This window comes from Cryptotermes secundus, unplaced genomic scaffold, assembly GCF_002891405.2.
Source record: "Cryptotermes secundus unplaced genomic scaffold, Csec_1.0 scaffold344, whole genome shotgun sequence".
Lineage (NCBI taxonomy): Eukaryota > Metazoa > Arthropoda > Insecta > Blattodea > Kalotermitidae > Cryptotermes > Cryptotermes secundus.
The window spans coordinates 829,686-857,041 of record NW_019742446.1 but is presented as its reverse complement, the minus strand read 5'-3'; the positions used below and the strand labels follow the sequence as shown (position 1 = coordinate 857,041).

General features: G+C 38.5%; 2 protein-coding genes across 2 annotated transcripts in view; both read left to right on the top strand.

The window, feature by feature from the left end:
- Positions 1-6,823: 6,823 nt before the first annotated feature.
- On the top strand, positions 6,824-20,323 carry LOC111873169 (ADP-ribosylation factor 2). Its single transcript, XM_023867654.2, has 5 exons — positions 6,824-7,292; positions 10,906-10,986; positions 14,229-14,410; positions 18,578-18,703; positions 19,253-20,323. Exons 1-5 carry the CDS (start codon positions 7,226-7,228, stop codon positions 19,337-19,339), a joined length of 543 nt encoding a protein of 180 aa, XP_023723422.1. The 5' UTR covers positions 6,824-7,225; the 3' UTR covers positions 19,340-20,323.
- A 5,053-nt stretch (positions 20,324-25,376) lies between these two features.
- The window catches only part of LOC111873172 (complex I assembly factor ACAD9, mitochondrial), a 22,479-nt gene continuing 20,499 nt past the window's right edge, over positions 25,377-27,356 (top strand). The window contains exon 1 of the mRNA XM_023867658.2: positions 25,377-26,138. Within this exon, the coding sequence (XP_023723426.1) occupies positions 25,826-26,138 (313 nt within the window). The 5' untranslated portion in view covers positions 25,377-25,825. The remainder of the gene's footprint in view (positions 26,139-27,356) is intronic.

Here is a 27,356-nt window from a genome sequence, read left to right as displayed (position 1 = left end):
TATGGTTAGGAAATAGTTATTTAATGACTCTGTAATTATATGATGATGATCCATTAATTTTCCATCTATATTTAAAGCCTGGATACTAGTATTGTTTAACTTTCTGCCTGTAACTGTATTATTAGAATTGGAAATTAATCTATTATAATAAGGTTTTTTGCTACTCTGATAACGTTGGACAAAATTTTGCAATATAATATTCTAAATTAATGTGATCTAATTCCATGTAATTTAAGTGATGCTCTTTTAGACATACAGATGTGGCAAGTCAAGATACAAGGAGCTTATAAGTTAATCTGTTTTACCTTGTAAGCCTCTAATATTCTGGTGATATATACTAAATGTATTATTGTCAAGATTGGATTCTATGTTAATTCTCTGATTCTTATATGCTTCAGTAGTTGGTATCCTGTCATTATGAGAGAAGACTGTTTCTTGGAGGGGGTTTACCATAAAAAAATCCACATTTATTTTTGAGGGGTGTCTTCTTCTTTTAGATTGCAAACCAGGATTTTGATGTTTTGTCGACAGCTCCACGGCTGGATTTAGATTGACCCTGATCACTATTTAAGCCTTCTTGTGAGACTTTGGTACTGACAGAAATACCCTCCTGAAGAACTGGAATTGGCTGTATATGAGATCCCAGAGATGCCTCACTTAACATGGCACCAGAGTTATCTTCATTAGCTTTCCATTCTAAGGTGATCGATAACACTTTTACATAAACAAATCCTTTCTTGTTAAGGCAACTTTCTGAGCTGTTTGCTCCTTTCCTTTTGCATTTAGATGCAGCCCATGCCTAGTATATAGATCCCTATTAGAGTCCACTGGTAGTACTGACAAGTTTTATACACTTTACACAGTTTTCCTACTTTACTTCATCATTTACACTTGAATTAGATGTCAAATCATGTATATGTGGAACATTTAAGACAATCATATTAGTGTGATCAAGCGATTTTACGAAGTCGTTCAGTGCACAAACGCCCACAGAAGTCTCATTTCATCCAACATCGTTAGTACCTCCCCAAATGACACAGACATCGCTCTTTTTTAAAGTTTTTAAGTCAGAGCAAGGTGTATTCACTACATCTGCAAGCATGGATCCAGGTTTTGCCATGCCCAGAATTTTGAATTCCTCGTTCAGATTATGCTTCAGTTCACTAGCCATGCCTTTTACATGGCTAACACCCAGTACTATGATTTTCTGTTTTTCTTTGCCTCATTTCACTTTGGGAAATTCTACTTTATTAGCTTTATTACCATTATTTATATTTTCTTGCTCTTGGCTTCCTTGTCTTGTTTCTATCAGCTACGGTGAGAACTTGGTATGGAGGGTTGTCCCACTTTTTGAGGTTACCAGTGTTTATTCTGTATTCATACAGGATCTTGATGATCTGTTGTGCCAATTTAAATTCAAATATAAATATAATTAAAATATTAATCATCAAATGGAAAATTCTTGAAATATATTTAATTTCTTAGTTTTTAGGTTGTCTTATTTAATAATATGGGAGGTGTTATGGGTGGAGTTGGGTGGGTAAATTGTGACTAGTTGTCATTTTATGGTGACATGGATTTTGTATGGGTGTGCCTTATTATTATCTGTGGTTGTTTGTATGCTCTTATTTACTAATCTAAGATGTTCTGTAGATATAAGCGATTATTACATCGTCACTGGTCACATGTTATTTTGCATGGGCTGTTTATCTGTAAATTAAAAATATATTATAAAATAATGGTAATTATTTATTTTCTTACTGTTGTTTTATGTTTTGTGTAGTTACTTTATATATTCCGTAGTAGGTTTCTTGGTTCTATCCTTGTTATTAGTATGGTGGTGTTACTTTTACTGTTATCTGGTTTCCTTAAAAGGAGTATTTGTGATGTTAATGTAAATTAGAGTTGTAGATACTTACTGTGTATGTCTATATAATTACTTGTGTTTCAATTTTGTTGCTCCTATAATGATGTATTGCTTGGTTGTGTTGTTGAGAGTGAACTGCAGTTTTCTTCTGGTGAGGCCGCACCATAACTCAAGCAGTTAGTCACTGGCTTCCCACCGTGGTGGCCCATGTTCGATTCTGGGTCTGGTCAAGTGGGATTTGTGGTGGACAAAGTGGCGCTGGGGCGGGTTTTCTCCAAGTACTTCGGTTTCCCTGCCAATCATCATTTCACCAAATTGTCCATCATCATAATCACCCAGGGCAGGTACAATAGGCCAATCAGTGGCCGCCGTGCCAAGGGGACCCAGCTGGACTCCACCCCCCACTAAGCGAATTTAAAAAAAAATAATTTTCTTCTGGTGAGGTCGGGCTTATGGGGGGTAGAGGAGGGGGAAAGGGTTGAAATGGATTTTCTTTTCATTTTCAGGTGGTGGTGGGGGAAAATGGATTAGTGAGTGGTTTATTATGTGGGTCATATTTTACAATTAGGTCAAAAATAGGGTTATTTATGTATGTATGTGTCATTCAATTGTAATTTCTTTGTGCTAAGGTTGTATATGTGGAACTGTTCTAGTGTTCTAGAATTTTACCACTTGATTAATATTTTAATTATATATATAAAACATTGAGTATATGTATTGCATGCACTTATGTGACAAGGCTAATAGTGATGGATCCATTACACGAGCAGTTTAGTAATGATTAATGACATAATTTTACTATTTAGAAATGCCGGATGATTGTTGGAAGACCAAAACATGTAGCATGATAAGATTTCAATAAACAACAATATTGAAATCAAAAGTTGTGATTTGTGGATAACTGTATATTACATATTAGTGATATGCACAATGGGATGCCTAATCTACAAATAAACTGTTTATTTATGCCTTTCAATAAAGTGACTGTAATTGACTGATATGTCCCAAATTAATTTTTTGTTTGGATAGTCATATGTATAAAGGCCTAAGGGTTGCCATTTTGTCTTCATTCTGTTCTAATTCTGTCACTGTGTATAAGTTATTGTTATTAATAGGTATAGATAGGACTGCCAGGCAGCAGTGAGAAGTACCTATGCTTCAATCAGTACTGCAATTTTAACCCTTGCAAAATATATATTTCCACTGTTGATAGCATGCATATTTCTTGAAATTGATTTCATATATAAGAAATGGTTTATGTGTGTAAACTGTATCTAGAGATGTGTCAATTGCAAAGGTTTAGCCTATTTGTTGCATTTGAGATCATTCAGAATAATGCATATTAATACAAGGGACAATTATAAAATGTACATGGGAGAAAATTTGGTATATGGTGGTAATATCGAAATAATAGCTGTTAGTGTCTTTCAGTGTTCATTTTGTATCTGAGGGCCAAATCATTCAACCACCAGTGGTTACAGTTGGTCAAACTGTGAGTGAGAGAAACCTCTCTATCTTGTTCAGCAATGAATTAGACAGTGACCATTATGATGCTCTGTTGCCACTTGAAGATAAAGAGGTAGGTATTTTTAGTGAATTTTGTTTTTATAGACAGGCTTTTTCTAAAGCATTCCCTATAGGTGACACTACCACTTAGCACATACTGTTATTCTAGCAAGTGTAGGATCTTAGTATAAATGCAGCTGGCTTTCCAGAACTTTTCCAAGTTACTGTTGTTATGTAGTCTTGAAGAAGATTGTTTTTAACAATTTTAGCAGGTTTTGTGCTAACTCTTTACATAAAATTTCTTTGAACTCCATCAGTGCTGACAATTTGAAATATGTTTTCCAAAGCAGCCTTCACTTTACCCATACAAAGCATAAAATTGAAGAAAACTAAGGTTGATAAAGAGGTAATTTGTAACAAATCTTAATCAGTACTTATTTGTGGAGGCTGGTTGGACAGAAAATTGAAGTACACAGGAAATGCATTACCTAACTTCATGCAGCAAAGTCCTTTTTGGAGGCTAATATTTGCTCAGGTTGTCAAGAAATCTCCCTTCCTTCTATCATGTAAACAAGAGCCCACTACTGATCCCTAATTTGAGCCAGAGATGAATCTATTCCACACTGTCATACTAAGATTTTCTAAGCTGTATGGCTTGTGACTGATCAATGTTCTGACTTCAGCACTAGCTGATCAGAGGTGTCTATTTTTTGGAGCTGGTTGTTTCAGGCTGACGAGGTGGCACCAAATGTTCATTATTCCAGTATCTACAATTGATTCCTGATATTTCACTTATTTGATGATTTCACAAAGAAACCTTTGCTATAGATAGTTGATTCTCAAAATGCAGTCTTTAGGGTTTCTTCGTCTTGTGTAATGCAAGTAATTTTTCTTGTGGAAACTGAAAGCCAGCTGGCTATGGATTCCAGTCACCACACTGGCGATTCATCAGAAGGACTGCCATTATTCCTACCAACTCCTCTAGGATTTTTATAGTGAATAGATGGTCTAAAGTATTGTTTGCCTTTCCAAAGTATTCCAGAACTACTGCTTTACAAGATCTACAATTACTTGCTGTAATTATATTGCAGTAAGAAACCTACAGATTCCTCACAAGCATAAATTATTTGACATTTCACTGTTATGCAGGGACAAAATGTTGAATCCCTCCATAATACCTATTTTCATATGTACTTCATGTTATGAGTATTGTAACATGTTGCGCGACTGAGAACCCCCTCCCCCCTCCTCTCCACGGTAACGTAGCGCTCCCCGCCACTCCCCTCCGCGGTGACGTAACGCGCAACGCTAACGTAACCGTAATCAACGTCCTACTGTGACGTGGCACTCATTACGCCACAGGCAAGCACTGCAGCTTACAGTAACACGTAACAGTAACACCAATGTAACACGTTACATTGGTGTCAGAAGTGGGATCAGTAACGCAAAGCACGTTACAGTATTGTAGAAATGTACTCTAATTTGATTTTACATAAAATATAAAGAATAATGAACACAATATCTGTTAAGGACAGAAATTCCTTCTCACAACTTTCTTCCTAAACCATTGTCCTGCAGCTGGAACCAGTCCTCACCACAGCAACAGCATATACCAGTTCTAAAGCATACCAAGTGAAAGCATGTGCAACAAGCATTGGTAGGAGCCCAAATCCTGGACATCCTGAATATAAAGCGAAAGTTTATTTCAAAATTACTCCAAACTGTTACTAATCTACATAGTTTTGAAGTTGTACAAGGATGGTTCAAGGTTAACCTAGACTTTGTTCCCCCCCCCAAAAAAAAAGAAGTGGAAATCAGAAAAATAAACCTATGGACAGCTCATGGCACCATTGTACTCACTGCATGGAAGGTGGCCATGAGCCCTGCTTCTGCACATTAGAGCTAGTGCAACATGGCGTCACTCTTTGTCACTCCTAGTGTAGAACAGTGCTGTATCATCAAATGTCTAGTGAAAGGAATGTGAAACACTAGACGAATTCCATAGATTTTTGTTAATTACAAGCTGGAAGGTCGCGGCTTCAAGTCCCGATGAGGTCATTGGATTTTTTCAATTGACCTAATCCTTCCGGCCGCACTAGGCCCTGGGTTTACTCAGCCTCCAACAGAAATGAGTACCAGGAATTAATTAAATAATTGTCTTGGGGAGTGAAGCGCGGCCGGCGCGTAAGGCTGACAACCTTACCGCCATCTTTGAGCCGATTGTCAAGGTAATGTGGGACCCTTAACGTCTCACAACCCTATGGGCCTTCACGGCCTGTTACAGGGATAGCTTTTCTCTTTTTTTTTTTTTGAACAAGTCAGGCTAGTAGGATTGCTGGTAAATTTGGTTGGGGATAGCCCATTCCATACAGTGATGGGCTGTAGGCTGAATGTCTGAGAACTCAGGGTCAGGTTCCTGGTAGAGGCAAGAAGTTTGTCTCCTATTCACAGTGTCAAGACCAGCTTCAGTCCCACCTGTCCCTATTGGATAGTTTTACAAATATATGGAAATGTAACTCTACTCCCCCCTATGTCCTCATGGTGTGCTTAATTAATTAACCACAAACATCATTATGGGAGCTGGGTTAGCGCAGTTGGTATAGAGACTAGCTACTGGCTGGACAACTGAGCAGTTGGAGTTTGAATCCTAGAAGGGGTAAGAATTTTCTCTTCTTCGTGTCATCAAGACCGGTTCTGAGGCCCACTCAACCTCCTATCCAATGGGTACCAGGGGTAAAGAGGCTGGGCCCTGAAGCTGACCACTCACCTCCAACTGGTGCGGAGGTCAGGTACGAGTATACGTGGGTTTATATATACACTCCCCCATATGTCTTCATGGCGTAGTGCTTAATTAGTTAAGCACGGGAACTTTATCTTTTACAAACAACATTAAACTTAATTTTGGTTGGTTTGGGCATGTTTGCAGCTAGGACTACTTAGGCGATGTGGAGAGTAGGCTACGGGTTTGAAAACCGTGAAATTGTTGTTCGATCACTGGCAGGGGCAAGAGACTTAACCTCTTGCCCATAACGTCCACAGCCGGTTTGCGGCCGGATCTGCCTCTTGGACAACTGGTATCGGGAGCCTTTACCCGGGAAGTGATATGTGTACAACTCGCCACTCACCTTCAAATAGAACAGAGGTCAAGAATGGTGGAGCTCTAACTTCACTCCCCCATAAGCCTTCATTACGCCCAGTGATAATTTTACCTTTACCTTGCGGTTGTAGGAAATTTATATGTCGGAAAGCCCCTCTGAGAAGCATTTCCTGGTATGTTTCATTCATATTGCGACATTGTAGGTATTGCTGGTATGCAATCCGTCTACAATATTACATGAACACGTTATTTCACACACGTCAATCCTACAAGCGTGTAGAAAACCAACGATCACGCTTTTTGCCGATGTTACAATGGTCCACATTGGTAGCACTGAAGTTCAAGGTGTTTGAAGCCTGAAGATAGGTGGTGGGGCTAATGTAGTTTGATACCCACATGCAAATTTAGGCTTAACGGTGTTTGAAGATTATATTGAAATAAATAAACAGTGTTTGTGTGATTTAAATAAATCATTTCACGGAACTGATACTTCAGGCAAGGGCCACAAACATTTCTGGCCAGTTTGGTTTGTTTTTATGGGAACATTTGTTACTACTAAAACAGTGACGATAGTGACAGATTCGCGTTAGTGACGTAGCTCAATGGGAGAATACATGGGTCAAATTGACGTGGCAGAAGCGTGATATTTATTGAATTGCAGGTGTATTAGGGAGTCTTGTTCCTAGTTGTGTAACTTGATTTTGTGTATATATATTAGGGTTTGTAAGTGGCGTAGTAACATTGCCGGCATAATCATGGGTTTGACAATTTCTAGTGTTCTGACACGGCTGTTTGGGAAGAAGCAAATGAGAATTTTGATGGGTAAGTGTATGTTAATAATGATTTCAGTAGAATGGCGGAAGAATACACGTAAACACTAAAAATATGAACGACTTTCCGATATGGTACTGATAGAAAGTAATTTTAAAGCCCATGAGCAGTTAAGGTTAGGGAGTGAACTGAAGGGCGTTGCAGTATTGCTGTTGATTCATAAGTCGTGAAGTTCATAATGTGCCGTGCCTTAGCGCATGCAGCATGGAAAGCTGAATAGGAGAAAGATGTGAAATAGGCACTATCACAGCATTAGCAGAAAGTACTGAGATGTGGGAAGCATCAAGTATTTAATTTAGAACAAGCTCCACAAAAAGAAAACTTTAAATGAGTGGCATTTGGTTATTCATAATTTTACTTTATTTTGTGAAACAACATGGTGAATGGTACCATCGTGTGCTTCACGACACCTCAAAAATATGCCCCATAAACTAACAAATGATAGATTTTTTTTTATGTATGGTACACTGAAAGTCTATGAAAATGTATGTTGTATATGTTGTGTATATTGATATAAAGTTTTGACAGTTATTTCTCATCAGCACAAACTTTAATACAGAAGATGCCATTTCTGAGGCACATAAATGAATTCTGTTAGTGAGCATCCAGGATTTGGACGCACCAGTTATCACCATGCATGCAAATGCATATGGGCAAGAAATATCTGGGGAGAAATGTGACAGAAGCACGACTTCACACGCCAAGATATAGCTCAGATAACAGTGGTTAGGTGGTTTTAGATTATGTTACAGTTTCCTTCAATTTCCTAGTATATACCAGCATGGCACTGCAATGGATGTGTTATGTGAGGAAGGGGCACTCTGTTCTATACTTATGTAGATGATATTGGTCAGTATGCAGGATTGGGGTATAGTTGCACACAATGTAGAGCATTATTCAATTATCACATGACAGTAATGTGTTCTTTGGTACAATAGGCCAGAAGTGGCCGCAGTACAAGGGACTTAGTCCCACCCCACTAGCAGAATGTGTTCTTCATATTGTAACGTGTTTACGTTACAGAATACGCCGTAGAGATCGTTAACTGGTTTATTGAACAATCTACAAATAACGGCTATAATTAATGATCACAATATTACGGGTTTCCACACTTTACAAACCCTACAACAAATCTCTTAACACAATCTTCACTTGTCTTCACGTACTGATAACGCGGGAGCTATGCAAGTCTCCCTGAAATACACACTCCGAGTATAACTGTACTACAGCAATCACTATGTCTGGAAAGCACACAATAAGTCTTCCGCTCGCTGACTTCTTAGTTGTCGCACACGCGCAGGCTGCTATGTTTCAACTGCCACAATACAACTCTGAACAGTCTTCGACGGCTGTGGAGTCCACTTATATAGCCTTTCGCTGTTGCTAGTGTGACGCCACCGCTGTTGATTAGCATTGCATAGTTACCAGGTTACGGGGGCTCGGCTGTCTTCGGCTCCGCTCGGCTCTCTTCGGCTCCGCTCATGACGTCACTGCGCATGACGTCACCGCTGTTGATTAGCATTGCGGGGTGATTACTTGCCTGTTACGCGAACGCTAAGTTACCGCTACGTGGAGCTGGGGCGGTAGGGATCATCATGTCACAATATGTTGGTTGCCCACATAGAGTGGTACAGTATAGATTTAGGTCATGTCATGCCATGGCATGCATGATAGAATATTCATTATTGATGTATACCTGTTATATGAAGAGAAGTGTATTCTCCTGAACCATATGTGGAGCTTAGATCTTTTACGATAATATTGTGATGACCTGGTGGAAAACCCCATTCTCCAAAGTCACCTTATTCACCATGAATCTCACATCTCCAAAATCAAACCCAGACCTCTGATGAGAAGGCAGCTTCTAATGACAGCATAGACAACACAAACCCAAACAATTTAGAAGTGTGGAACACAAATTTAGACAACTTTCAAGTAAATAATTTTGTTTGTGTGTCAGAAACAGACTTAACTTTCCATGAACTATCTATCTATGTATCTACAGTCCTTTGTTGGACCTTGGCCGCTTTACAGTTTCATGATCTTTCACACAGTCAGTATGACTCCTTAAACGGGGGATCAGCCCATCGCAAGGCTGCACACACAGGACAGCAAAAACATAGAATAAATGCACATAGACATCCACAGACGATCCCAGTGTTTGAGCAGGCGAAGACAGTTCATGCCTTAGACCGCATGGTCACTGTGATCAGCTTGTTAATTCCTAGCTATATAAATTATGGATGTGGTCATGTTGTACTGTTCACATGTTCTGAATAATCAGTGAAGAAAGTGATCTCTCCTCCTCGTGGTTGGAATGTGCAATAAGAAATACTGTAAAGAGAAAAAGAAATTAACACAGAAACAGAAAAGTCCTTATGAGATTTGAGGTACTTGTGGCAGTGAGTATGAAAATTACCACCTTCTGGGATATGAGACTTTGTGGTGTAATAGATCATTACGAGTGTTTTGGAAAAATATGCTGCCTCCATTTTAAGGGTGAAAAATTTCCTGAGTATGAAAAGATGGTGAAGATGTAAAGAAAGGGAAGATGAGGACCAGGGGGCCCTCAGAGATCTGGTAGGCATAAGGAGAACAGTGTAAAAGATTATTGGTCCTTTAAAGGGTCTCTTTTCCCAAGGGCAAAGATTCTTTAGTTTGTTTTTTTCTCTCCCTGTTCTACTTTTTGAGTCAGCTCATGTTAATGTTTTGTCTCCTTACATTCACTCTTCCTGTGGAAATTGTTCTTTTTAAAGGCCTACTGTTCTTTGCTCTGTTCTCCTCCTCTCCACCTCCTTTTGTGTCATTCAGATACTACTTTTGTTTATTTGATTTTTCTCTCCTCCACATCTTCATTCTTCCACTTTATTCTTCTCTTTAATTTTGCACCTCTTAGTGGTTTATCTTATCTCCTATATTTGTAAAAGGTCCGTTGAAATGCCACTGTGTACTTAGTATGTTTCTCCTGACTCCCCTGTACCCCCTCTTTGTTCAGTCTGGGCCATTTTCTACCATTCACTCCTCCCTTGGAAAATGGCCCTCTAGTGTTCTTCACACTGTTCTTCCTCGAGCTGGTTCACTCTTAGCCGTGCTCCCAGTTCCCTCGCTCATATTGTATCCATACCATTTTTCTACAGTTAGCATACTCTTCTACCCTGAAGATGGGGACTGCGGGTTTATCCACATTATTGGCAAATTGTGTGGCATCACATCCCATAGAACAGTAGTGTTCAAGATAAGTACGGGAACTACACTACATTGAACTACTGTATTCTTCGGTATTTGCAGCACTGTTCCTAGTTATGTTGTAACGTGTTTTATAATGTGAAATACGTAATTTTCAGCTGTGTTTTCTTTATGGTATATTGTGATAGCAATAGGAAGTCATCCAGTTTTGGTAGTATTAGCTGTTTTGATAGCCATGTATGTTGCCAGTGAAAGTCAAAATACTTTTCTTATTGTACAGCAGATATATTATATGTCATGGTAGAGTGGGGCTTTTATTTAGAACTGTTGTACTTAATTTGTGTGGGTATTTAGAGCAGAGAAATCTAATTGTTTGCCTGGAAATTGAAGTATATCAAGTTCTTTGTTTTCCTTGTAGTTGGCCTTGATGCAGCAGGAAAGACAACAATTTTGTATAAGTTGAAGCTAGGAGAAATAGTTACCACCATTCCAACTATTGGTAAGTACATTATATTTCAGCATCCCGTTGTATCGAGGCATCATCCTATTTTTTTACTAACGTATCCATCAATAATACAACTTTAAAAATACATAGGAATATGTTGTTCACTAAAAATGCATTTTAGTACTATGACAGTTCAAATCAATAAAATGCCCATAGACCTTTACGTAGTACATAAATTTACACATTAAAAGTGAATATTCGCACTCCTCAGATTGTCTTGGTTTTACATGTAATTTTAGTAATTTATATTCACAACATGTTTCGGCCTCATTGGGCCATCATCAGGTGAATTCTATCCTCGAGTGAGACCACTGCACTGTATTTGTTCCTCGTGCTTCTCTCGTGCACGTCTTTATTTTACTTCATGCTAGTTGTTACATTTCATTTTTATCCAGCTATTTTTCGGCTGTTATCAGTTTGTCGTGTTTCCCTATGTCAGTGTCACTGACAGTTTGTTGCCGTGTTTCCCTATGTCACTGACATAGGGAAACACAACAACAAACTGATAACAGCCGCAAAATAGCTGGATAAAAATGAAATTTAACAACTAGCATGAAGTAAAATAAAGACGTGCACGAGAGAAGCACGAGGAACAAATACAGTGCAGTGGTCTCACTCGAGGATAGAATTCACCTGATGATGGCCCAATGAGGCCCGAAACATGTTGTGATTATAAATTAGTAAAAATACATGTAAAACAAAGACAATTTGAGGAGTGTGAAAATTCACTTTTAATGTGTAAATTTAGGTACTGAATGAAGACCTACGGGTATTTTATTGATTTGAACTGTCGTAGTATTAAAATGCATTTTTAGTGAACAACATATTCCTAATGTCCTTTTAAAGTTGTATTATTGACGGATACGTTAGTAAAAAATAGGTTTGGTAAGTACAGTATAACTAATGATTAAGGATGTTCTATTTTGTATCAGAATTATAGCAGTCGTGTTTCCATTACAGGTGTCTTAATTTATAATTCTATTTAACTGAAATGTCTTAATTCTTGTAACTTTTATGATGCTGATTGAACCAGTGTTATTTGCTAAATTTTATAGCCCATCATCTAATTTTCATGGATGCAGTCCTGACAATTATGAAGTGTTGAACTTTATTTGGTACTTATGTATTAAGAGGTGACCCATGTAACTATGAAATTTAGGGTGTCTGGATGAAAGGTATCCAAAATAAAATAATTATATCTCAGAAAGCATTTATTATATACATTTGTGGGTTACACCATTACAAAGGGAAACTACCAGAGTTTTTTTTTTTTCCCCTGAGTATAGAGCTCTCTCAGTAAAGTTCAATGTGGGCACCCTTGGTGGCACAACAAATATCCAAATGATATTTGATCTCATTCCATGTTTCTTGAAGCCTGTTTGGTGTTACAGTAGCCACTGCATCCCTTATGAGGTTTTTCTGGTGCTGAAGGTTGTTGATCTTAACCTGGTAGACAATGTTCTTCATATAACACCGCAAGAAAAAATCCGTCTGCCAGCCATCTCCCTGTCCAGGTGATTCCTAATGTGGCAGGGCATACAGTTCCAGCATGTCCAAGTACGAACATCTGGTCACAGTCTCTTCTGAAAAGAAAAACGGTCCACTCAACTTGTCGTGCATTAAGCGTACCCACATATTCACTTTGGGGCTGCCTCTCTCCAACACACATGACATGTGGATTTTTACTGCCCCAAATGCTGCAGTTGTACCTGTTTACAACTCCATTGACATGAAATGTTGCCTCGTCTGAGAAGCACATTTGGCAGAGGAAATAGGGTGACACGTTAATTATTTCTAGCCTGTTCGCGCTGAAGTTAGTGCATGCTACTTGGTCACTCAGTTTTAGTGCATGAATGATTTGAATCTTGTACGCTCTTGGGTGGAGCCTTTTGTATAGCACATCATTACCTGTTGAATGGAGAATTTGTACGTAACTGCAAGTTAGCAGCACAAAATTGATTGGCATGCAGTTCGCTGGAATGCCTCGCTAATGGGTTTGACATTTTCTTCAGAAGTCCATGTCTTTCCAGGAGATTTTACAAGCAACAGACTACTTGTAGTCCTCAGTTTGTTGTCCCAGAACCAAATGTTTTTCCATATAGGAGGTTGATGTCCATATTGCTTTCTAAAATGACACTGATACCCGTAAGAAACTACAACACACATTGAAACTGTTCCTGTTGTGTCAACATTTTTACTGAGCTTGGCGAAGGTCTCCAGCTGGCACATATGCGTAAGCCAGGCATGAAAATAAAACCTTCAGAGTTTTCCTTTCCAATGACATAAACGTGATATGTGTATGACAATTAGTTTCCGAGGTATAAATTTTTATTTTGGATGCCTTTCATCCCGACATCCTGTAGACCACAATGTTGTCTTCCACATTAATGCTGCCAACCTTAGAAATTTATTGTACAACCAAAACCCAAAACCTGACCTTAAAGGTTTTAAGATATTTTTTTAGAAACAATCGAAAATCTATTTCTTTAAAAACAAAACCAAAATTCTAACATTATAGACTTGTTAAATGCAAATTTTAAGGTCAAATTTAGGGTCTTTTTACAAATATATTTTCAAGGTTGGCAGCACTAATGTGGCAGATGACATGCCTCTAAATTTTAAAGTTATTTGGCCCTCCTGCTAACATATGAATACTTTTATTTTCTTTATATTACCATAGGTGTCCTTAGTAGTTTATTTTCTTTATATTACCATAGGTGTCCTTAGTAGCACCCTGTACAGTAATCTTAGTGTTTGTATTCTTTCACATTTTTAAGATTGTTCAGCACAGATAATCAGTATACAAGGCTTTGTTTGGTAGGTCCTAGTGAATTTATGGTGATTACTCCTAAGATTACTTTAGTTCATAGTCATCTTTGTTCCTTGTCAAAGGTGAAGTTCTTTTCACCAGTATTTGTCAGTTGGAATTACTTATCTGTGCTTATGAGCCTACCTTTGCCAATATTTTGAACATCATTATGAATCACAAGCTGTACTGTATGACAGAAAAAGAAATTTGATTAGAATAGTTCATTTGGCAATGTGGAAGGAATAATATTAAGAGACTGGTATTGCATGGGCGGATGTCTTATTCTATTCTGATAATCGTTCGTTGATGTTGTATTCAATCTGAAGTAGGCTTACAGTTTTTTTCTGCTTAAGTTTCAGATTAGATGGGTTTTACTCTTCTCTCTGACTGGTGCCGGTCTGATCAAATGATTTTGTTATGTTTGCAGGTTTCAATGTTGAGACTGTGGAGTATAAAAACATATGCTTCACTGTATGGGATGTTGGTGGACAAGGAAAGATCAGGCCACTCTGGAGGCACTATTTTCAGAATACTCAGGGACTGATATTTGTAGTAGATTCTAATGACAGAGAGAGGATTACTGAAGCAGAAAAGGAACTTCAGAATATGGTAAAGGTTTTAATTGCAAGTGTGAAGGAAATACGAGGGGGGACCCAAAAATAACCGGAAACGACCTGTTGCGCGCGCATGCTTTGTAGTTACGAGTTGTGCTGCTAGATGGTGTTAGCTGGGGGTCTCCCGCGACTGTTAGTGAGCTGGCGTCAGTCTGAGTTAAGTGGTTTGTCTCTGGTGCTCTGTTGTGTGCGTTCCTGTTTCAACCCTTTGGCGATTAGTGAGATGGCCGACCAGAAGGAACAAAGAGTGTGCGTGAAATTGATGAAGATCGTCAAAAGACCATTGACCAACTTTCTGAGGAAACGAACATCTCATGGAGCATGGTCTATCGAATTTTAACCGAAGGTTTGCACATGAGACGGGTGTCTGCAAAATTTGTTCCTCGCTTGCTCGGAGATGACCAAAGAGAAAACCGCGTGAATGTTTGCTGTGACTTGAAGAGTGAAGTGCAGTTTTCCCTAACAGAAAGCAAAATTTCACGCACACTCTTTGTTCCTTCTGGTCGGCCATCTCACTAATTGCCAAAGGGTTGAAACAGGAACGCACACAACAGAGCACCACAGACAAACCACTTAACTCAGACTGACACCAGCTCACTAACAGTCGCAGGAGACCCCCAGCTAACACCACCTAGCAGCACAACTCGTAACTACAAAGCATGCGCGCGCAACAGGTCGTTTCTGGCTATTTTTGGGTCCCCCTTCATACATTTCTTTGAATGCAGACTAATGTTGGAAATGTTTATTATATAATTATGCTGACTTGAAATGCCACTGTTGCCCATTAATTTACCTGTCATGATTAGAGCTGTTAGGTGAATAGATGTATGCTTAACACATTGCGGACTGGTGATTTAAATATTTAACTCACCCTGGGGCCACCATTATTATACCTAGTATCCTATCTTGTGCACTGTTCACTTTAAAAATCAATATAAAATCTCCTAATTAATTCTATGAACCAAAATTTTTGGAGAACACCGACCAGTGCTCCTAGAAGTGCTTGAGGGTGTGATATTTCTGGAAACATTCCCCTTTGTGAAGTGGCATTACACAGAACTTGCAACTGTAGACACTCCTTTTTTTGTGAACCATGCAAACACGGCATTACCCAGAAGGCTTGGAATGTTCACTCTTCACAATTTTTAGGAGGGTATGTTTCCGCATATCACCCGAGAGTCGCCCTGGGGGGCCCAGGCCTTTGCCACATTCATCAGAAATGCTTTGTATTTCAATTTCGAATCAGGGTTTAGAGTTTTGTGATTATTTTAGATTATTTGCTGTCCCCGCAATGTTATTACCCCCATTATCGTCAGAGCTACTGTCACTTCTACTGTCTGTGGCCACAATTCTTTGTTCTCCCCTGTCACTGCCGCTCACTGAATCCCCATGACTACGCGTCTCACAAGGCAGGCCATCTAGCTCATCGGAGAATAATTTGTCCTTGTCCATACCCCACCACTGACTACTGAGCAGCAAAGAATTTTCGTTTATAGTGGGTTAAGAACACAGCGAGATCAAGTTACTGACAAGTAAGCAAACATTCCAGAGTTTTATTATGCCATTGTGTGCAACTTGGGTGGTGCCAGAGCAAGGTATAGTGTGCTGCAACCTAACGTGTCCTAAAATCATGATATCATGCGACCGGTCCACCATGTTTAAAAGCCAAAAGCATGATATCATGCGACCGGTCCTCAATGTGTTAAAATCCAGATTTGTTATAACCTAGTGTCAAGTTTCTCAAAATGATTCATTGTTTGAGACATGAAACATAAAATGTATAAATCTCGTTAATATGTATAATTTCTGTCTGAAGGAAACCCAGCATCACACATTCTCAACATTGACACTAGGTATAGGTGAATGGTCATCCCCATACTTTGACTGCTTCATCTTGTTGGTAGAACCCTCAGTATCCATTAAGCAGAAAATTGAGTGGGCCTCAGACCTGGTCTGAACATAATGCTGAAAATAGATACCCCTTCCCCTGCCAGGAATCATACACCAGTCATCCAGCCACTGTACAGACTGAGCTGTCCTGGCTTGTTCTGTTTATAAAATTTCATCAGGGTCAGACAGAGCTCAGGAGCTGCAATTGGGGGAAAGTAGATGGACACATGCTTGGATGAACTTTCAGATGGATAAAGATGAATGGTTAGAAGTTGACCGGCAAATGAATTTGATGGGCAGATATAATGTGGCCATATAAAATGAGAGACAGTGGGACTCAGAAGAATGAATGTGAAATTCCCAAGTTTTACATTTATGCTTGTAACATTATTCATGGAGACAATAGTTTTTCATAGTACCTTATGATAAGTCATTTAGTGCAAGAACAGTATTTTCTGATGACATTTTTTATTCACTGTATGTTTCATCCTTTTGTAGAGGTCTGTATTGTTGCTTTTAAAGTTAAATGATCTGTCTCATTTTACAGTGATGAACTTTTCTCACAACAGCTGTACATTACACGCTGGCAGCCTTTTGTATAGCTGTTCACTGGTGTAGCTTCCATGAAAAGTAATTCAGTAATGATGTCAGGGGTATCATTTAAATCTTATATAAGTATTAGAGATCTAGGTATGTTCCATTATTACTGTTATCCAGAGCTATTGAGAGGTGTTTGAATGTCAGCATGTCACCGTTTTTATTTTTCGACATGATCTACATCCATTTTACAAACTGCATCATCTACATCCAGCATATACCCTTTCACATATTTGCTGTCTGAAAGTGGTTTATTGGGCTTTGCAATGTTATATAACATAAAACACTTGCTCTAGTCGCCTCTGCCTGCATCTTGTTCTGCAACATAAATCCCCCTTCCCAACTTGACATCAGTTTCTTACCTTCCCTTGCTTACACACAATAGTTTGGCACAAGATATATACATACTTTGAAATGAAGTATGTTTCTGATTGANCATCCCCACCATTAGCCCGGATAATCGAGAGTTGACTGTATAAGGAAGCTGTATTATCACATACTAGGCACACAGCATTAGAGGCCACATCTCTAGAATAATATTGTAGGGGGGAGGGGGGTTCTCAGTCGCGCAACATGTTACAATATCATTCTTCCAATATCTTTTGACAACTTTATACTCATTGTCTTATTTTTCTTTGCTTTCCACATTCATTTTTCACAGACTCTAATTCCCATTATTAATAATGAATAATATGCAGGATTTGAGGCTCTCACAGTAGTGGTTATGAAGAGCCCTCGCTCTGCTTGCTACCTTCTTCATACTGGTTTTTTGCTTGGCTTATTCTTTGACCCTGAAGCTGGAGACGAGTTGTTCCTCTGAAACACTGGTTGACTTTCAGTGGACTACATGGTGTTGTGTCCGAGAAGACACGACTCTTCAATGAATAATATGCTTTAACTACTGTAACACATTCTGTAGGTGCCGGTTATGACTTCTATGTAATTCAAACAAAATTACATATTTCATTGAAGATTTGAGCCCAACTGATAAACAGTCATCCAGATGGTATTTGGATGTTACAAGTGCCTTAGGGTTCATGGAGTGGTCCAGTCCTGCCATTTTCTTTAAAGCCATCAAGCCGCTTTCTAGCAGACAATAAATTATCCAAATGTTTTTGACAGTTTGTGATAGTATTCCTGAGTTGTGTTTTCAGAGTATTATGGTTGGCAATGTGACACAAGTTCTAGACAAAGATGATTTGGAAATAGAGACTCAGAAAGTTTCCTTATCTCCCGTGTGCCACAATTCTGTTGATAGCCCTGTTCTCACTTGTGTAAGTGGATTTTAAGGTGCATTAGCAGCTGTGATTTTTCCCACATTTACTTGTGGAATTTCATTTTCACACTGTTTGGTCTAGTCTTGACCTCTTCTTCTTTTGTAGTAATATCCTTGGCAGAATCCCTACCAATAAGATCTAAATTGCAAATCCATGCTTTTTGACGCTGTGAAGGAGCAGTGTCCAAGAAAGAGCATTCCTTGGGTATTTGTTACAATATGATTCATCCATAACAAATTTCTCACATTCTTATGTCCTGCTTCTGCAGAAACTGTGTAAAATTGTACTGTATTACACATGCAGTTTTTTTTATATTGAAGTGAATAATTAAAGGTGCTATGTAAACAGTCCCTCTGTTGTGAATGTAATCTTCATTTTAATGCAAGTATTGTTCACAGCTTCAAGAGGATGAACTCCGTGATGCAGTTCTCTTGTTATTTGCAAATAAGCAGGACTTGCCTAATGCAATGAGTGCTGCTGAGCTTACAGACAAACTGGGACTTAACCAGCTGCGTAATCGTCGTGTAAGTGACTTATAATTTTCACAATACAGAGAAACACATTACCTCTATATGGAGTTCAACATTGTGAAAGATTTATGGGGGATATAATTGAATAGTCATGAAGAACAGATGATGGAAAGGAACACAAATGCAATAAAAAATTTAATTGTAATAACATCCATCTATGCTTAGATGTGCCACACTAAAATTGAAATTATTTGTAACTTGATTGGTGCTTAATTCTGACAGTAGAGTGGTGACTTTTAGAGACAAAAAGTTGCAGGAAGCAGCTATAGTGTAATAAAGAAGGAGACATTATTGTATTTTGTTTTATTGGATGATAATTTTAAGTTTTTTTTGTATAATTTTTGCTTTTATGAGTAAGATGCCTTTGTTTCTGCTTCATTTATGATTCCATAAGGCACATTGCACACTCAATCTGTAATTATCCTGATGTCGCTAAATTCTAACAGACTTCACATAGAATCTGTCGTGAAAAATTAATCATGCCTCAAGTCATGTACATGCTGATTGAGACAATATCACTGATAAGCTTTATTTTCATTTCAGTGGTACATTCAGGCTACCTGTGCTACCCAGGGGCATGGCTTGTATGAAGGTTTGGACTGGCTGTCAAATGAATTGGCAAAAAAATGAAATTGATAGCCAGAATTGTGTCCAGTGATATGCACAAGCATCTCCATTGAGTGAAACTGTGTCAATGTATGTGTATGCATACTTCAAGGAAATGAGACATTCTTTTAGAGATATGACAAGAAATTTATGTGGAGCAGAATTAAGACTGCAGAGATAAGTGATACTTCTTGATTTTGACATTGATGAAGGACTACTAGCAAGAAGGTTCATTATAATGGTCTTTCTGGAGCTGTTGACTTACTGTAAGGAAAAGCAGTCTAGTGTTCAGCTTCTCCTTCCATAAATCACACTCAGTTCAATATAAAATTTAAATAATTTTAGTTACACTGTGTTATATGATAATTTTAATGTGTCAAGATATTCATTTGTTGCAACAGATTTTATGGCATTCATGATTGTTTAATAGTGCTTTATTTACATTGATTTGCTTTAAAACTAAAACACTAAAGAAAGAAGTAAGACATTTTGTGAATGATTAGTTATCGAATTGTTACAGTGTAACTATAAATGAGCCGGTGTGTACCAATATAATCATATTTGTTTAGCCAAATATAATAGGAGCACCAGTGAAGCTACTGTCATTCCTAAAAAAAAAGTGATCTTCTTTCATTAGTTATTGAAGGTGAAATATTTCATCATGTTTATATGAAGACCTGAAACAGAATTATCTGATTATTTATTACTAAAGTTAGGAGAATTCTGGTTTTTTGTTGGTATTTCCATGAACATTGTGCTCATTCAAAGCTTTGTCACTTATTCCTGTGTACAGACATTTCAAACGAGTCTTGAAGAAAGCACTCTGCCAAATATATTTGCATAATCTGTTCTTTTCTTGGCAGTTCAAACATTTTCTTCCTTTGTGTTAGGTTTGTTTTCTTTGTCTCTTTGCAGTTGTTGGAACTAAGAGTTGAGAGTGATGTTAAACATAACTTTAAAGGTTATGTGTAAAACTGTCAGACACAATAAAGAGAATTCGTAAACTTAGCTGGGCAAGATGTCATTATACAGAGTGTTGATATGAATGCATTTAAATAGCTGACTATAACCTTATGATAAGTATGACAGATTTGTCTTGTAAGTGGAAGCGGAAGAAGGGATTACTGATACATTTTCAGACCAAAGGGTAGACTGTTTGGTCATTTTTGGGGGGGGGGTAATGAGGTCGAGTGTGAAGATTGCATTGAGATGTACTGTCTCCAGCTGGAAGCTACGCACCTCATATTTGTTGCTAACAAAACCTGGAGGCAAAAGTAGTTCCTTCTCAGGTGAACTGATTTTCTTGGGATGATCTGACATATACAAGGAACATCACTTCACCAGCATGTCATTGTTCCTTTCAGACTGCAAGGTTTTAACACAGACAGCACACTTGTAAGTGGAGGCTCCAGAATGCATATAGTAGGCATATTCTGCTTCACTAACCAGAGGCAGCTTGGCTGAAAGCAGAGGCACAAGGCCCACAGCACATATGAAATTTCTGTTTCCCATAAAACGTCTTTGTGCACAGCAGGTAAACATCCCTGTTGGCAGTCATCATAGGAGCCGAACTCACAACACTAGGCTAAAGCAATGTCAGCAGAGCACAAGCGGAGCACAGCACAAACATTAACACTCAAATACTAATAATACCTCTTGGCAATATGTTTAAAATACTAAAATGCAATTTAAACAAAAGCTGCAATATTTAAAAAATAGCTATTAACAATATTTGGTTTTATTGCTAATTATGTGTTTCTGATTCCTGTGCTATGGCATCTATGAATGCTTTCAATCACATGCTATGTTTAACATAGAGATGAAGGGGATGGCAAGTCAGCTATTGGGCACACCACTGCAAGCCATTTGAATCAGTTGTGTTTGTCCTTTTGATATTTAATTCAGTCTAAGTACATTAATATTTTTCTTTCATGTTTTATAAATAAAATATTGTAACATGATTGGTTTATTTAACAGCCTACAAATCACAGCTACAATTAATTACAACACAGTTGCGGGTTTCACAGTTTACAAACCGTACAACCAAATCTCTTCACACTATCTTCAAGAGTCTTCGCGTATTAATAACGCGAGAGCTATACAAATCTCTCTGAGTTACACACTCCAAATACACTCGGTTATCACGAACTATCACTGATTCTCGCACACGCGTCTGTAACTCGTAACTTGTGAACTGAGAACTGTTGTCGGCAGCTGTGTAGCTCCCTTATAAACCCTCAGCAGGGCAACGAGAAAACAACCACATGGTAGGCATCACTGTTGAGACCGTAGTCTATTGCAACCACTGTTTATCCGCGTTGCATAGCGACCAGTGTGCTGGGACTCGGCTCACTTCGGCTCCGCTCGGTACGTCACCGCGCGTTGTGCATTATGTCACCGTGGGGAGAGTGGCGGGGTGATGACTCGCCTATTACCGTTGTAACGAGAGCACTACGTTACTGCCATGTGCTGCTGGGGAGGTAGGGGTCCTCCGTTGCGCAACATGTCACAGTATAAACCCCTGCTGTGGCTGCTACCAAGAAGAAAACGGTGTCTGATGAAAATCATGTTTCAAAGTGAGTGGACTAATGTATACATCTTTATGTTAAGGATGTTGCTGTTTGTCTCATTCGTGATGGAAGACTGTCATTTCAAAGAATACAGTATTAATGGGCATTATGAAACAAAGCACATTTCACATTTAAGTAGCTTACAAGCCCAGTCATGGAAAGACAAAATAAACCAGCTTCACAAGTATTGTATATAACAAAAATTATTCTTAGGTGCGTCATTACAATGAAATGCTGTAGTCATGCTAATTTTGTAGTTTCTGAAAGTTTAGTCCCCCTCCCACCAAGACAAAATTAATCCCTTTAGTAATGGGGAAATAATAAAAGACTGCTTAAGCACAGTTGTAGACATTGCAGTTCCTGATACAAAAATATATTTAAAAAAATAACTACATGGTTTTAGTCTGCAAGCGAACCATACCGACCGAGTAAGCGACCGCCACTTGTTGGCGAAGTTAGTGCCAACTTTAGAGGGTGTCACGTGGTCAGTGCAAGGAATCCCCACGGCCGTTAATTTTGGTTTAATTTCCTAAATTTACCACATTTCACCACCGGAAGAAGAATAGATCTTTTCAACAACAATGAAGAAAAATTAAAAGAGGAGGTCACCAGTTTCCAGTGTGTGTGAAATCATAAAGGAATGGGAACTTAGAGCAGAGTTTGTGATTGGTAAATTGCTATGTACAGGGAAGACATCCATTGGAGTTTATCAGTGAATTGTTTTCCTGCCTTATATTTAGGTGACTAGGATGGCAGTCTCTGTTACAAGCCGTATGACAGTTGTTTCCTGCAGTGTCTTGATGTGGGTACCATGTTGCTGCAACCACTCAGTTTGCCAGTAAATGGTATTATTCATCAACCATTCTTGAGTAACACGCATGCAGGACTAGCTTGGCAGCAAAGACAAAACAACTGGCCACCTTTGGTAACATATTTAACAGGCCCTCGTATTTTATGCCTTTTTCTAAATATGAATAAAGTTTTGCTGATTTCAGATCATGACCATTAATTAGCAGCCATCAAAATACGTTATCAAACAATGTAAACACAGTTGCTTTAGTAATTTCGACACTGGTTGTGATTGTCACAGTCTTAAAGACTGTATTATTGTGAAGTTCTGAAAAAGTTGACCTAGAAGTAAACACAGAGAAGGATGTCTCATCACCAGAATGCAGGATAAAATCATAAAATAAAATAGCTTATGGATAATTTGAAAATGTGACAAAGTTCAAACAGCTGTAAAAAATGCTCATAAATCAAAATTATACCATTCCTACCATTGGGATCAGAATCTTTTATGTTCTCACCTGCTAATTAAAAACCTTCAGATTAAAATATTGTAACGTGTTTTGTTACTGAAGATGACATTCAGATTGCTAATGGGTTTATTTAACAACCTACAAGTCTCGGCTACAATTAATTATAACAATGTTAGGGGTTTCCACACTTTACAAACCCTACACACAAATCTCTTCACACTGTCCTCAGTAGTCTACAGGTATTCACAGTGCGGGAGCTATACAAGTCTCTCTGTATTACACACGCATCTGGTTCTTCTTTCCGCGACTGCTGCTATACTCCAACTTGCTTCGTAGGCTGCTGCCTTGAGAACTGTCTTCGGCGGCTGTGTAGTTCCCTTATAAACCCTCAGCCGGACAACAGGAAACGCCTTGCTTCCTTGTAGCCTAGTCGCCATGTTTACAGGTGTTACTGGCAACGCTGTCGGGAGTTGTTTACGGCTGCATAGCAACCGCGGCATCCCTTGGTCACGTCACCGCTGGCGGGGTAGGGGAATAAGTATTGACTTGCCTGTTACGCTAGTAACGACAGCGCTCCGATTCCGCCACGTCACCGCTGGGAAGAGGGGGGGCTTGTCCTCCATAGCGCAGCACGTCACAATATATTATGACATGAGGCCTGACTGCTAGAATGAGGGCGCCAGAGAAACGATCATTGCTAGGAAACGGCCGTGTAAACACTCAGCAATACCAGAGCCATTACTGAGCAACATACACATGCAACAATGGTGGAATTGTTGGAATCGACATTTTTTTGTGTGGTCTGCGTATCTTGGGATCTGCAGTTGAGAGGTGCCTTCCAGCAAAGCCAAGAGATGATGGACACGGAAGTTGATGCTACTTTGTTGGGAGCTGTTACCAATGCACTAAATCAGGTGATCTCCAAACCTTTCGAACCGCGGGCCACATTAGGTAATTCAGCACTTTCAACAGGCCGGATAAAATGAGAAATTAATAACTCTAGTTATATGAGTTTTATTGAAAGCATAGAATTTCATAAACTAAATACAAAGTACGTGAGAATAAATTATCGTATATTAATGACAACAGAGAGTAGCAGCAAATGCTCATATTTTCATTACAAATTATAATAAAACAATGTGAATGATGGAACTCTTTTTGCATTCTTAAAATCTGATTAAATTGAGGTTCAAATGTTGAAACGCTAATCACAAGTAGCGTCTTTTAAATGTTCATCGGATAAATTTGCCCTGTATTTCGACTTGATGTATTTCATCTGGGAAAAAGTTTATTCACACAGATATGTCGTCCCAAAAATGGAGATATATTTACAAGCAAATTTCTTTAAATTTCGAAATTGCTCAGAGTTCAGAAATTTATAAAATTCGATCAAATTTCCTTCCATGTATTTGTCTTTAATATGATAATTTTCCTGAAGTTCAATAATTTCCATTTGAATTTGACATCTGCAGCATCAGAATGAAATGGATTTTGAAACAATCTAATTTCTTGAGCACTGGAATCCAAATCAGCAAATCGCTTCGAAAATAGTTCTTTCAAATCTAAAATGACTAAATTTGCAAACGAGGAAGGAAATTCTGCTTCACCCTTTTTATGCAACTCTGCCGAGTATAGCATATGAACAAAGTTACAATTTTTCACTTGCCTTTCCAGAAGTATTAACTTTGCTCTGAATGCCTTGATAAGTGCAAATAAATCACAGATTAAGTTATTTTCACCCTGCAACTTTAAATTAAAATGGTTCATATGGTTCACCAGATCAGGAAAACTGCTAATTTCCAAAGCCACTTGGTATCTGATAAAAGTGGTTCGTGATGGTTTTCTTTGGTAAGAAATATATCATTTTCATTCCTGAGCTGAAAGAAGCGTGAAATAACCTTTCCACAGCTAAGCCATCGAACTGCAGTATAATATGTCAGGTCAATAAGCTCGGAATCACATCTACCAGTACTCACTGGAAAATTAGTTCAATTGGCGCACTTCTGCACAATTCTTTCGCAGGCCGGATAAAATCACATCGCGGGCCGCATGTGGCCCGTGGGCCGTAGTTTGGTGACCCTTGCGCTAAATGATTGCGGCTCGCATGATCCTCATGATCATAATGATCACGATCATCAAGACTGCCAAATTTGGCAAATGCCAAGTGACCAACGTATGGGTTTGGTATGGATTGTATAGTTTTTGAAGGAGTCTCAGGCGTGGTGAAGACGATGAGTTCGGTCTCCCAAAATAAAACTCTGTGTAGTCATTTGAAAGTTAGCCACCGTTTCGGAGTATCACCAAGCAAATTCTAGCTGCATATTAGTTTCGCGCTTGGCTACGCTTCGACCCAGAAGATGGTGACTTTCCTCCAAAACGTTAGTTTTCATCGGACTGCATGGTTTATATCACAGAAGATAGAACTAATCAACCTATGAGTTTCATACCTGTGTGTAATAACAATAGAGAAATATTTTATTATTACAATAATTAGAATTCTTATTTTTTGGCATTAAAATTAAAGCATAACGGAAAGCCTGGATTACTCGATGGATAGTTCTTTTCAATCGGACTGTTGGCAGCCTTGGTTCCGAGTGGCGAACTGTATGAATATTTTCGGTAATGTGGACGAAGTTGTGCTGAGAAGGTACTTCGGATTTGTTTGAGGTTGGTGTTTTTAAATGGGTTCTATGAAGTTAGTATTTATGCCCGTGGCAACGAATTTGGTGTTCAGAAGAACTTCAAGGCCATATTTGTCCCTGTTAGTAGTACAAAATTATAGTCACAATGTTTCTCAAGAAGTAGTTCCAGATGTGAGTAAGACTGCCGAACCGCCGTCAGTAAAGAAGAAACAGCAAAAATCTGCTTTTGTGAAAAACCTTTTCCTTGGTGAATTTGACCATGATGTTCTTACTTACCCCGAAGTTCTGGACAAGGAACGGTTGCAAACGCTTAGTGAACTGGTTGCACCCATTGAGAGATTTTTCTCAGAAGGTAACACGTTTTCCACATTTTATATAATGATAACATTATCTTTATGTCACGATATTATTACTACTAATAGTACTACTAGTAGTAATAGCATCATAGGAGGAAAGAGTTCCAAACATTATTAGCAGATTATCGATGTAATATGTGTGTCATCTTAGAAACTATTTGGGGTTATGTACGAAAATTTTCAAATCTGTTAGTTGCAAATCATGAAAGGAACATTGTAGATCCGCAAGGAGATTCATCTAATGTTTATGTGTACACTTCATACAATTTTGGTTAGGTTATGTTGTTTGTAGGTTACATTCCATTGGAGTTCGGTGTGCAGTCATTGGAATGTTGGAAATCTTGTAATATTTGACCAAAAGTTGCTGTATTTCTGGGTTTATTTCACCATTCTGTGAACATAGCCTCTCACTATGTTAAATACCATTCACTTTAACAAAATGTACTTAGCCACTGATGGATGATAAACAGTTGACAGTATGTATTTACATGTGCATTTTTCACAAAGAAAGGCATAATTTAAAAATGTAATGATAGAACACAAGGACTTCATACAGGAAGTAGGGTATGTCTTTAATGATAGATGAGTTGGAGTGATTGGCTTCAGAAATTATGAGGTCTTCAGTGTTGAGTTTTGTAGAAAATTTAACTTGATAATGAAAAACAAGAGGTTTCACATATGTTGAAAACTGTGTCATGTGTATGTGATACCAGGGATCCATTATGGCTACTTCAGTTCTACCCTTTTTAGGAATTGAGAGATTTTAATTTTAAAGTTATTAATTTTAGAAAGAATATTTTTTTTTGTACTTCTTTTGGCTTATTTTGGACTTCACCCATCGTCTGGTATATGAAAGACAAAAAAAAAATTTTTTAATGCTAGTGGGGTGGGACTTGAACTACGACCACTTCTGGCCTATTGTACCAGCCCCAGATGATAGGTGAGGGTGATTGTGGAGCAATTGGAATGAAGATTGGCAGGGGAAACCGAAGTACTCAGAGAAAACCTGCCCCAGCACCACTTTGTCCACCACAAATCCCGCTTGACCAGACCCGGGCTCGAATCTTGGCTGCCGCAGTGGGAAGCCAGCATCTAACCGCTTGAGCTATGGTGCGGCCATTTTTAAAAAAAATACAAAGAAGATTAAGGCATGAGAAGCTAATAGCTGCTCAGGTAATGAAGAAATATCTCCTCTTTTTTTTTTTTTTTTTTTT

Bases quoted from the DNA above. Each gene is read 5' to 3' on its own strand.
- LOC111873169 (XM_023867654.2), top strand. From the start codon at position 7,226: ATGGGTTTGACAATTTCTAGTGTTCTGACACGGCTGTTTGGGAAGAAG. The intron at 14,411-18,577 runs GTAAAGGTTTTA...TATTGTTCACAG, and splicing joins AAAAGGAACTTCAGAATATG to CTTCAAGAGGATGAACTCCG. The intron at 18,704-19,252 runs GTAAGTGACTTA...TTTTCATTTCAG, and splicing joins ACCAGCTGCGTAATCGTCGT to TGGTACATTCAGGCTACCTG.